The 12,482-nt window shown below is 40.2% G+C and overlaps 1 protein-coding gene across 1 annotated transcript in view; it reads left to right on the top strand.

Annotated features, from left to right (window-relative positions):
• Positions 1 to 12,482, top strand: part of LOC124620004 (dynein beta chain, ciliary-like) — a 588,564-nt gene that overhangs the window by 406,979 nt on the left and 169,103 nt on the right. The window contains exon 26 of the mRNA XM_047146668.1: positions 10,398 to 11,117. Within this exon, the coding sequence (XP_047002624.1) occupies positions 10,398 to 11,117 (720 nt within the window). The remainder of the gene's footprint in view (positions 1 to 10,397; positions 11,118 to 12,482) is intronic.

Below are 12,482 nucleotides of genomic sequence, written 5' to 3'. Positions count from 1 at the left end.
TAAGGTTCCGTCTGTAAGGGCAGAACGGAGATGTGATCTCACAGCTTCCTGGGTCTGAGGCTGTCCTCAGTCACTGAACAAGCTGCCCTGGGTGGGCATCTTGAGCTGCTGAGGCTCTGGCTGCTGGCTGTTACCCTTCAGTGGTCTACATGGTGACTGCAAGAAGTGCTTGATTTTGGAATAGCCAGCCATGTTCTGGAGGGCAGGTAGGGGACTTCCAGCTCATCCAACACATCCTGCCCACTACACCACCTGGACCGGGACAGAACCCATTACATCATGAGGATGGAGTGACCAGCAGATTCCAGTTCTGACATTTGTGCTGACAAATGCACACATGTTGCACCACCATCATCTGGATTAACAGAGGCACTGTGTATTCCTCAGCAGAATAGAAGTCACTGCCAAACTTGTCTGAGGCCCTGAGGTTGAGGTATCGTAACAGATATCTCCTCTTAATAAATCTTTTCTTACCTCTATCAAAATGATTTTCCCTGTACTGCCCACTGTTTTCTCAATTTGTTTAACTTTAATGCTGTGTTATGTGATTTAGTAAGTTGTCGGGATGTGACCATTTATTATGGACACCCTCACATCCTTATAATGTGAACACTGTCAAAATGGTGGGCATTTCACCCAGTTTGGACTTCTTGTGTTCAGAAGCTAACTATGCCTTGAAAATGGCACACAAAATCATTGCCAAAAATGCCACTGAAATCATCATGCTTCCAAAATATTTTGAATGTAAACCCATACTTTCTCCTGTCTGTTTTCATTTCCATATTCTGCAAACCTATTGGGTGAATTACCTTTTTCTCAATCAACTCAGTTTTTAGCTGGGCCATTTTAATTCTTGATATCGAGTAGATTTTATGAACAAAACGCTTGCTTATGCACCTTTATCAATGATAAATGCAGACTTTCTGCAGTTGATTTTACCTTGCAAAGTTACATTTACCACTTGAGCAAGTCCTACCTCCCTTACTGTATTCACTTTGTAGTGACAGAACTGCTCCCACACACATTTCTGTTATTCACATTCCTTTGAGCACCAATTTTGTTAGCTTAGCAATGCTGTAGAGACTGACAGTTTGCTCTCTCGTGTTCGATTTTTCTACCGTAGGCCCATGCTGTTGTCAAACACTCAGGGACCTTATGACCTGGGCATTTGCAACAAACACAACACACATTGTCTATGAATGCATGTCTAGTAGGGTTTACGCTGGTGGAAGATTGGACAAATTGCTGAGACTCCTTGCGTAGAAACAGCATACAGCCTACCTTAGTGTGATCGGAGAAGTTCACTTCACCTCAGCATCTACCTGTGGGCCAATCCAATGAACAAATACATCTACATAGCAAGCTTATGCTTCACTGGTAGTAACTCATTCCATTATTACGTTTCCCCAGTGCATATCTATAACATGACACAGCTTTTATTCTGTCACCAAAATACTCTGAATCCTCTCTGTAAATTTGGGATATAGTGAAAAGTTGCTTCCTATAATAGCTAACACTGCTTATCTCCGTGTCTGTCCACTAGCCCTTTTACGAGGACATCGGATGGCTTACTATTTCTGAGGCCTTCCACATAATTGCCATAACTGCGTGCCTCTCCATACAACTTTAGGTTAGCAACTCCTACCAACACTTTGTCACTCCTTGTGGACAGCTTCCATACATCTGTTAAATTTTGTATGAAAGTGTGGACATTCTTGCCTGGTTTGCCCATGAAGGTGGCTGTGAGCAAACCCATTGCAATTTCATTTACAGGGCAGTATGGAACCGGCACTGGGAACCCTGGATATAGGGAAGTGATGGTAGCTGTGGGCGCAGTGCTATTTTGCAGTGTTGCATTTACTAATGCTTTACTAAGGCACCTTTTCAGATCTTCATTCTCCAAAAGGAGTTGACCAAGCCTTGGTTGCATGTCAGGATCCATCTCCAGCTGTCCCTGTGACATGGTGGGCATCACTTTAAACTACATAGATCAAATCAAACAAAAAGTCTTCAGTGGTAGCTTTTGGGCAGCATTTGATCCCAGCAGCATCTTCTCCCTCAAAGCAAAGCTTGTGACTTAAGTTTGTTGATCGATGAATGGCATGGCAGCAGCAAGCAGCAACACAGTGGCTGGACCCCATATCAGGACAACACTGGGTCATCATACACACAATGTGACCTTGTATGAAGGCGGCAGAGGTGCAAGGCAAGATCGATTGGCCTCACACAACTGCAGAGGTGACGGCAGCTCTGGGTAGACAGGGCAGGCAGGGCTGGATGGGCCTGATAATGGTTTTGTGCATCCACTTCTGGCTTAGTAATTAGTGTGTGGCACCTCAAAACTGGAATTTGGCATCCTGTTTCTGATGCCATTTCTACACCCTCTTAGAGATATAGTCAAGATTGGAAAGTAGTCTGTGTTTGTAATTAATAGATAGTGCTCAGATTTAGATAAAGAAAATGTTTACACAGGAGAATCACATAAACATAGTATTGTTGGACCATCACACAGACTCCCATATGGAGGACATAGTAATAGGCATCCCTGGCATAGAGAAGCAACTGAAAAAGTTGAAAACAAATGAGCCACCAGGTCTGGATGGAATACAAATTCAGATTTCCAAAGAGTGCTCCATGTCATGAATCTCTCCACCAGTGCAAAGTCCCAAGAAATTGGAAAAAGGGCACAGATACCTCTTATATGTAAGAAGGGTAAAAGAACTGACCCACAGAATTACAGTCTAACATCCGTAAATCGGTTTGTAGTAGAATTTTTGAACATATTATCTGTTCAAATATGATAAAGCTCCTTGATATGGAAAAGCTCCTGTCCTTAAGGAAACACAGTTTTAGACAGCATCACTCACACCAAAACTCAGCTTGCCCTACCCTTTTTTCACATAATATCCTGAGAATTACGGATAAAGGTCAAGAGGGGGATTCCATATGCTAGGTTATGATAAGTATTTGACATGGTGCCCTGCTGCAGATTGTTAACAAAGGTGTGAGTGTATGGAATAGATTCCCAGATATGTGAATGACTTAAAGACTTCTTAAGTAATAGGTCCCGGTGCATTGTCCTCAATGACAAGTATTAGTCAGAGGTATCAAGAACACAAAGCTATTGTTTCCCAAAGCAGAGAACTGGCACATAATAGGTTATTGTGATGCAGACTGATGTCAACCAGTTGATTGCTGTCACATCAGCTGATAGGTGATGGATGAAAAAGTGGCCTTTTGTAAAATTTTAATAATAAAAATTACTCACATTGAAGACCTGGGGGCACCGTGTACAGAGCATTGCAGTTTGAAAATTGTAACCGCTGGGAGCAGTATGCTTCATGTGTCAGGCCTAATTTAAGGAGAGTAAGTGAATAAACAAATGTTTTTGATTTTGATAAAAGATAGAGAATTGGCCTTCAAAAATTTTGCTCAAAATGCTGACTACCAGCTTCAGAAGATGCTTCCCATCTGCTATGTAAAGACTGAAACACACATTCCAGTATTACATCAGAAATTCAGTGCAGGCAGCAGGCATTTCATATCATATCTAGTCAATATGCCCTAGTAAATAATGTCTTTTAGCTTTATCAAGAGAAAAAAAAAATGTTAGAGGGTCCAATTTGGTAAACAGGTCAGCCCAAGTAGAAGTCTCCTTTGTTCAAACCAACCATTGGAAATGGTTGGTGATGACAAGTTGCAGTACATCATGCAGTATCATATTGATGCCACATGTTTCTCCTGACCTGCAGTGGAATTTCATCTAATATCTGGAAGTTTGGCAGTTGGGAAGATGAGATACATTTGACAATCTATTCTATGAAAACAGAGCCTATGATCTAATGGTTCACAATTCCATGTCACATACTTACTCGCCTAGATTAGGATGTAGATGAAGATGAAATGGGAGATACGATACTGCGTGAAGAGTTTGACAGAGCACTGAAAGACCTGAGTCGAAACAAGGCCCCGGGAGTAGACAACATTCCATTGGAACTACTGACGGCCTTGGAAGAGCCAGTCCTGACAAAACTCTAGCATCTGGTGAGCAAGATGTATGAGACAGGCAAAATACCCTCAGACTTCAAGAAGAATATAATAATTCCAATCCCAAAGAAAGCAGGTGTTGACAGATGTGAAAATTACCGAACTATCAGTTTAATAAGTCACGGTTGCAAAATACTAACACGAATTCTTTACAGAAGAATGGAAAAACTGGTAGAAGCCGACCTTGGTGAAGATCAGTTTGGATTCCGTAGAAATATTGGAACACGTGAGGCAATACTGACCCTACGACTTATCTTAGAAGCTAGATTAAGGGAAGGCAAACCTACATTTCTAGCATTTGTAGACTTAGAGAAAGCTTTTGACAATGTTGACTGGAATACTCTCTTTCAATTTCTAAAGGTGGAAAGGGTAAAATACAGGGAGCGAAAGGCTATTTAAAATTTGTTCAGAAACCAGATGGCAGTTATAAGAGTCGAGGGGCATGAAAGGGAAGCAGTGGTTTGGAAGGGAGTGAGACAGGGTTGTAGCCTATCCCCGATGTTATTCAATCTGTATATTGAGCAAGCAGTAAAGGAAACAAAAGAAAAATTCGGAGTAGGTATTAAAGTCCATGGAGAAGAAATAAAAACTTTGAGGTTCGCCGATGACATTGTAATTCTGTCAGAGACAGCAAAGGACTTGGAAGAGCAGTTGAACGGAATGGACAGTGTCTTGTAAGGAGGATATAAGATGAACATCAACAAAAGCAAAACGAGGATAATGGAATGTAGTCGAATTAAGTCAGGTGATGCTGAGGGAATTAGATTAGGAAATGAGACACTTAAAGTAGTAGATGAGTTTTGCTATTTGGGGAGCAAAATAACTGATGATGGTCGAAGTAGAGAGGAATAAAATGAAGACTGGTAATGGCAAGGAAAGCATTTCTGAAGAAGAGAAATATGTTAACATCGAGTATAGAATTAAGTGTCAGGAAGTCGTTTCTGAAAGTATTTGTATGGAGTGTACCCATGTATGGAAGTGAAACATGGACGATAAATAGTTTGGACAAGAAGAGAATAGAAGCTTTCGAAATGTGGTGTTACACAAAAATGCTGAAGATTAGATGGGTAGATCACGTAACTAATGAGGAGGTATTGAATTGGATTGGGGAGAAGAGAAGTTTGTGGCACAACTTGACTAGAAGAAGGGACCGGTTGGTAGGACATGTCCTGAGGCATCAAGGGATTACAAATTTAGCATTGGAGGGCAGTGGGGGGGGGGGGGGGGTAAAAATCGTAGAGGGAGACCAAGAGATGAATACACTAAGCAGATTCAGAAGGATGTAAGTTGCAGTAGGTACTGGGAGATGAAGGAGCTTGCACAGGATAGATTAGCATGGAGAGCTGCATCAAACCAGTCTCTGGACTGAAGACCACAACAACAACAACTAGACCCTATCTGACAAAGTCAGTCAGGATACATAGTAAATGTGGTGTATCTTATGTTAATGCTCAGGTACAAAAATTAGGACTGTTTCTACAACCGTATCCATACAGCTTATGATGGAGAGAGACATAATGTAGATAGCACTTATGATGATGGAGAACACATAGGACACTTGGCAGACTCATGTCACTTCCAGTAGAACATTAATTTCATCCTCTTTATCGGTCACTTGTTTGGCACTGTTGCATTTTCTAGGTATTAAACTTCCATTTTCACATAATTGATTGAAGAGATTCACAAATAATTGTTGAGATGGTTGATATCTAGAAGGATATTGCTACATGTGCAGAGCACAACAATGAACATTCTTTCCATATTCTTCATACTCCATTAACATGTTGGCTTTTTATCATTGGTATATATCACCTTCCACCACATCCTACTTCTTGAACTATCACAAAGTGACTGTCAAAGAAGTGTAATGTAAAGGAATCATACATATGACCATCATAGCCTCATAACAGAGGGGCTGAATGGAGCAAACAGCAGTCTAGGAGGAACATCAGTACAATTTTTGCTTTCTTTGCATTTCTTCAGTGAAGACTCACTTGCTCAGTATGAGCCAGAAACATTGTAGGCCAACTAACTGTAGAAGCCAAAAATTAGCTGTATGGTAAATATTTTCTCTGTAGATTCTGGTCTTAATCCATCCATGTCAATCTCCATTTTATGATGACCACTGCCAAGCTGTAACCTTCTCTGTCTGCGGTGCCTGCTCTGGCTGCTCTTTGCCATTAAGTAGTCACTGAAAACTTCATTACCTAACTAAAAGTAACTCTGAATCTGAGAAAATTTCAGAATATTCCTTAATGCAACACCTTATTTTCTTTGATAAACAGATATGATCTTGCCTTCTGTTTCAGGTAACACACTAAACCTATTATTCCTGGCAGTTAGAATATCTTTGTATTACATTATTCTCATTTCACTAAGTTGGTTCACCCTTCAACCCAGTTCATATTTCATATTTTTTAAATTCAGTTTGAAGGGCACAAATATATTCAGAAATTCTGGTGTTCTTCAGCACTGTCTGTTGATAAATTGGGAAATGTTATTTCTGAACGCTTCTTAAATTGTATTATGACTATCTGCTGCACCCTACTTTCTTGTTCAACCAAATATTATTTTGCCTTCTGTTACAGATAATACACTAAACTTATTTATGACAGTTTGAATGTCTTTGTCTTACATTATTTCCATTCCACAAAATAAGTCCTCCTTTTAACACAGTTAGCTCATGTTTCATAATTGCACAAATCTACTAATAAATTCCAGTGCTTTCCAACATAGTCTGCTGATCAGTGGGAGAAAGTCCTTTATTCCCTTTTTACTTTGCCATTGCAGTTGTCCCAATGAAATGCCAAACTGTAAAATTCACATACTGTCCCCAAATTGATAAATCTGATGGCAACATCTTACCTTGTGAACCAAAATACAAAAGTTACAGTGGTGGAGCACATGAGACTACATTGCACATATTTTGAAATGGTAGATGACACGAAACTCCTTGGGAGACAAGACACATTACTAATGTCTTTTATGTGCAGAATTAAGTCATCATACACATTCATTGCCCCAAAAAATTAACCATTTACAATAATTTTCTGTGATTACTGCCATTTTAGTGTATAATTATTGAGAGTTGATGTGAGGTTATATCATACACAGTGTTTGTTATAGTGGTGACTACTTCATCCTGTAAGCTGATTTATTTATTTTTAAGGTATATTTTTTCATTTTTTGTCTAATGTTATTACAAGACTAATCAAACAATGGAATGTAACAATACCAGAGTAGGAAAGTTACTACTCACCATTTAGCAGAGATGCTGAGCCGCAATAGGCACAACAAAAAGATTCACACGATTAAAGCTTTCAGCCATTAAGGCCTTTGTCAGCAGTACACACACACACACACACGCACACACACACACACACACACACACACACACACACACACACACACACACACACACACGTAAACGCAACTTGCACACATGTATGCAGTCTCAGAGAGCTGAGACCACACTGCGAACAGCAGCACCAGTGCATGATGGGAGTGGCGACTGGGTGGGGGTAAGGTGGCGGCTGGGGTGGGGAAGGGGAGGGATAGTATGGTGGGAGTGGCGGACAGTCAAGCGTTGCAGTTTAGACGGAGGACAGGAGAGAATTTACGGAGGGGGTAGGGGGTAAGTAGTGTAAAGGAGACAAATAAAAATAAAAATAAAAGAAATTAAAAGACTGTGTGTGGCGGTGAAATGACTGCTGTGTAGTGCTGGAATAGTAAAAGGGAGGGGGCTGGTTGGGTGAGGACAGTGACTAACTGACTCTCCTGCGCTCTGTCTAAACTGCAACACTTGATTGTCCGCCACTCCCACCATACTATCCCTCCCCCTCCCCGCCCCAGCCTCCTCCTTACCCCCACCCAGTCACCTCTCCCATCATGCACTGGTGCTGCTGTTTGCAGTATGGTCTCAGCTCTCTGTGACTGCATACGTGTGTGCAAGTTGCATTTATATATATATATATATATATATATATATGTGTGTGTGTGTGTGTGTGTGTGTGTGTGTGTGTATAGCTTACAAAGGCCTTAATGGCTGAAAGCTTTAATTGTGTGAATCTTTTTGTTGTGCCTATTGCGGCTCAGCATCTCCTCTATATGGTGAGTAGCAACTTTCCTTCTCTGGTACTGTTATTACAAGACTGCAGCATATTTAGTAATTGTACATGTTAATGAAGCTTATTTTCCTTATAGGTTGCAGCACTTACCTTAGATTTTAGATTTTACAGAACTTATGAAGCTAAAAGGAGTGTGTGATTGAACAGAATTTACTGTAATATTATGATTGGTTCTAATTTTCAAAATTTCTTGACTACCAGCATTGGCATCTTGTTCATATATGGCAACAGACATCTGCCTGCTTTTTTTGGCATCTAACAAATTTATGCAGTCATAAATTTTACTGCCTTTTAAAACCTTATTTTTTATTATGATATCAGAGCTCTGTGGCTTTTTAATGGCAGAGCTGTATCTCAACATTGATTACAGAACTGAAATATACATCATGTCATCAGATGTATGTAGACTTAAATTTAGATTGTGGTGTGGGTATTTATTAATATATGCTGAGAATAGTGAAAATCAGAACATCCAGAAGGAATTAAAGAAATTAATCCAATTTAGAGGATATTTAGAACAGAACAGTGGCAATGTGATTACATAGAGATTGTCTATACGAAGACCCACCAGTTCCCTCTTATTTGGTAGCCAGAAAAGTCAGTATTGTGCCAGTCTCAGTCACTGAAGAGCCAGTCTCAGTCACTGAAGAGCTATCTGAAGAAATGATACCAAGGGTGCTTATACTTTATCAACGTTGGAAAGTATTATATCAGCATCAACAATGAGGTCATTAAAGACAGAGCACCAGTTCAGAATGTTTCAAGGATGAGGAAGGAAATCAGTGGTGCCCTTTCAAAGGAATTGTGTCAGAATTTTCCTGTATCAATTTAGGGAAAGCATGGAAAACCTAAATCTGGATGGCCAGTTGCAAATAATAACCATCATCCTCTGAAGAGCATGTCCATTGTGCTAACTACTGCGCCACCACGCTCAGTACATGTGAATTCTGGTAGGAGAGAATGACTGGTCTTTATGAAATGAGTTTGTCATACTGTGATGTTTTAGCTAACAGAGTTCATTCTGTTACAGCAGCAATGCGTATTGGGAAACAATCAGTAAATGAATATTGTACATGGTGAGAAGTGGTTACTTGATCGTGAAATGTTATCACACACAGGGCAACAACCACACTTTCAGAAGGCCCTAATGAATGAACTTATAATTTTGTCTATGTTGTTGAATAGCACTCAAGCACTGCAACAGCTGGGAATCTGCTCGCATTGGCAGTTTTGGCATCATATTCCTTTCTAAGTGTGTTGACAAAACATTGTGTTTTTGGACAAGTTCTGCTTCAGTCTGTTTTGCATTGTTGTCTATATATGTGGTAAGACACTGCCATGACGAACACAGTATGGCAGTTTACATAAATTGAAGCTGGAGTGGGGAGAAAGGAAAGGAAAGGGAAGAAACTATTGATATCAGCTGCATCGATACTTTGTAGAATCAGTGTTGGGGAGTGAAAATGCGTGTCAGATCAGGATTCAAACCAGGATCTCCTGTTTACTAGGCACTTGAATTAAACACTGTACCTTCCAGACACAGTGTTTATCACAATGATGTGGACTATCTCAGGATTCCTCTCGGCCGACTCACATTCCCACCTAGTCCTATTCCATGCCCTTGATGCTCACATTACTTTGAGATTCCCACAGGACATTGAATGTAATTGTGCTGAAGCTGGTGGATTCATTTCCCATTGAGGCAAATCAATTACATAAATGCGTGAGGTCAGATACCAAGCATTTGTGCAATGTTGCAGCTTGCATTGTTGAGTGGCATAGTGAACAAATGCCAAGTGTGATGGTTTTAGAGCCTGAAATAATAGTTCTTCTGGCATATTTACATACTGTATTTCACAAGTTACTGGTAGCCACATCTGGCAGCTTGTTTTGAAGAACAATGCATTCCTTTGCTTCCTATGCCTTCTCTCTCTCTCTCTCTCTCTCTCTCTCTCTCTGTCTCTCTCTCTCTCTCTCTCTCTCTCTCTCTCTCTTTCTCTCTATATTCCATTCCATGGTGTTTACAAGTGATCAAATGATGACTGTAGTACATGTGTTTCATGCCCTATTGAATACACACAAGTCAGAGATCATATCCAATTCAGCTATGCTTGCCATTTGTGTAATGTGGTATATATGCTGTTTGCCCTTGTAATTAGATGTTAGTTAATTTGTAAATATATTACAGGCATTATAATCCTAAGACAATGGTTTTCCTTGCAGTCATTACTTGTGGATACAAATGAGACATCACGCCTTCGGTTTTTCATGGATCTTCTAATGGAGAAAGGTCTTCCAGTGATGCTTGTTGGAACTGCTGGGTCCGGAAAGAGTGTTATTGTGGCAGAAAAGCTGAGTGCATTGCCGGAAGATTACATTGTTACAAATGTACCATTCAACTTTTATACCACATCTGAAATGCTGCAAGCTGTGTTGGAGAAACCACTTGAGAAGAAAGCTGGACGCAATTATGGGCCTCCAGGCAGCAAACTCATGGTGTATTTTGTAGATGATATGAATATGCCTGAAGTGGATACCTATGGCACTGTGCAACCTCACACATTGATTCGTCAGTACTTTGACTATAGACACTGGTATGATCGGATCAAGCTTTCTCTGAAGGACATTCACAACTGCCAGTTTGTTTCCTGCATGAACCCAACAGCAGGCAGTTTCACTATCAATCCACGGCTTCAGCGCCACTTCAGTGTTTTTGCTGTGAGCACTCCCTCACCTGAGTCCCTATTTCATATTTATCATTCTATTCTTAGCCAACATTTGGCTAATCCTATACTGAAATTTAATCCAGCCATTCTGAAGGTAACTCAAGAGTTGGTGAATGCTGCTCTTTTTCTCCATGGCAAGATGGGAGCCATGTTTCTGCCAACAGCTGTGAAATTCCATTATGTTTTCAACTTGCGGGATCTGTCAAATATATTCCAGGTATGTCTATAATTTTGCAATAGACTGCAATTCGATATAGATAAAAATATGTATACTTTTCAATTAGAAACAAATGTAAGCACAGACAGACAATCATAAAATCTGTAGCATTTTGACTCAGAAGTTTGGTTGGAAGAAAGAGGAAAAGTATGGAGGATATAAGAGCAATCAGACATTAATTATGGCTCTTGTCTAACATACAAAATACACCAGTAGAGTTTGACAGATTAACAGTAGATAAGATTTGAAGGCAAGAAAAGTATTGCTTGAAATATGCTGAAGTTTGGCCAATTCACAAAAAGGCCAAACAAGATGAAATGGGAAACTATAGGCCTTTCTCATAGCTACCAATATTTTTAAAAAATATTTGAGAGAGCTGAATGTGATCGGATAGAAAATTATAATTCACCCCACAACACTGTTTCACACAATCATTATGGTTTTAGGAAAAGCTGCAGCACAATCCATGCAGTAAATGAATTGGTCACAAAAGTTAGAAGTTGTTTTGGTAACAATCCATGCAAAAAATGAATTGGTCACAAAATTAGAAGTTGTTTCAGTAACAGAATGTGTTATCAGACATCTTTTGTGACATTACCAGAACTGTCAGTGCTGTAAACTACGGCCGGTGTCTTCAATAACTGACAAGCTATGGTTTTCAAGAGAAATCTCTTAGTTAGATGTCATCATACTTGAAAAACAGGAGACAAAGAGTACTTTTTAATAACAGTGGTAATAAATTCCTTTCTGGCAGGAAACGCATACTGTCAGGTGTTCCACGAGTTTCAGTATTGGGACCACTACTATTTTTGTATTATATGTGACATTCAAATGAAACCCAGTCACTAGTATAAAATAATAGTAACCATTTTATTAGCACAAAAATGTAGCTATACACAGTACACATACTCAAAAATAGTCACCAAAACTGTTGGCACATCAATCCCATTGCAACACCAGCCAGTCGATTCCATCCTTGAAGAAGGTAGTAGGCTGCTGTCGGAATCAGGCCTGGACCCAGTCACACACTTTGTCATCCGTTGCAAATCGATGTCCGCAAATAGCTTGGTTTTTGGGTCCAAACACATGAAAGTCACAGGGTGAAAGGTTGCGACTGTATGGTGGATGTTCCAGCATTTCCCACCGAAACTGCTGCAATGTCATCTTCACTGCACTGGCTGTGTGTGGGCTGGCTACCAGTGACTCACACCCCTGAAAGAATCATTTGTGCCATTCCACAACACTTGAATGACTCAGACTGTACTCACCATACACAGCCTTCTTCCGTCAATACGTTTCACGTCCTCCAACTGCCTCCGCCGCCAAAAATCGAATCACTCCTCTTTGTTCCTGCTTACTCGCCTG

This window comes from Schistocerca americana, chromosome 6 (assembly GCF_021461395.2).
Source record: "Schistocerca americana isolate TAMUIC-IGC-003095 chromosome 6, iqSchAmer2.1, whole genome shotgun sequence".
Classification (NCBI taxonomy): Eukaryota; Metazoa; Arthropoda; class Insecta; order Orthoptera; family Acrididae; genus Schistocerca; species Schistocerca americana.
The sequence above is the reverse complement of the archived record's forward strand: the minus strand, read 5'-3'. Positions and strand labels throughout refer to the sequence as shown.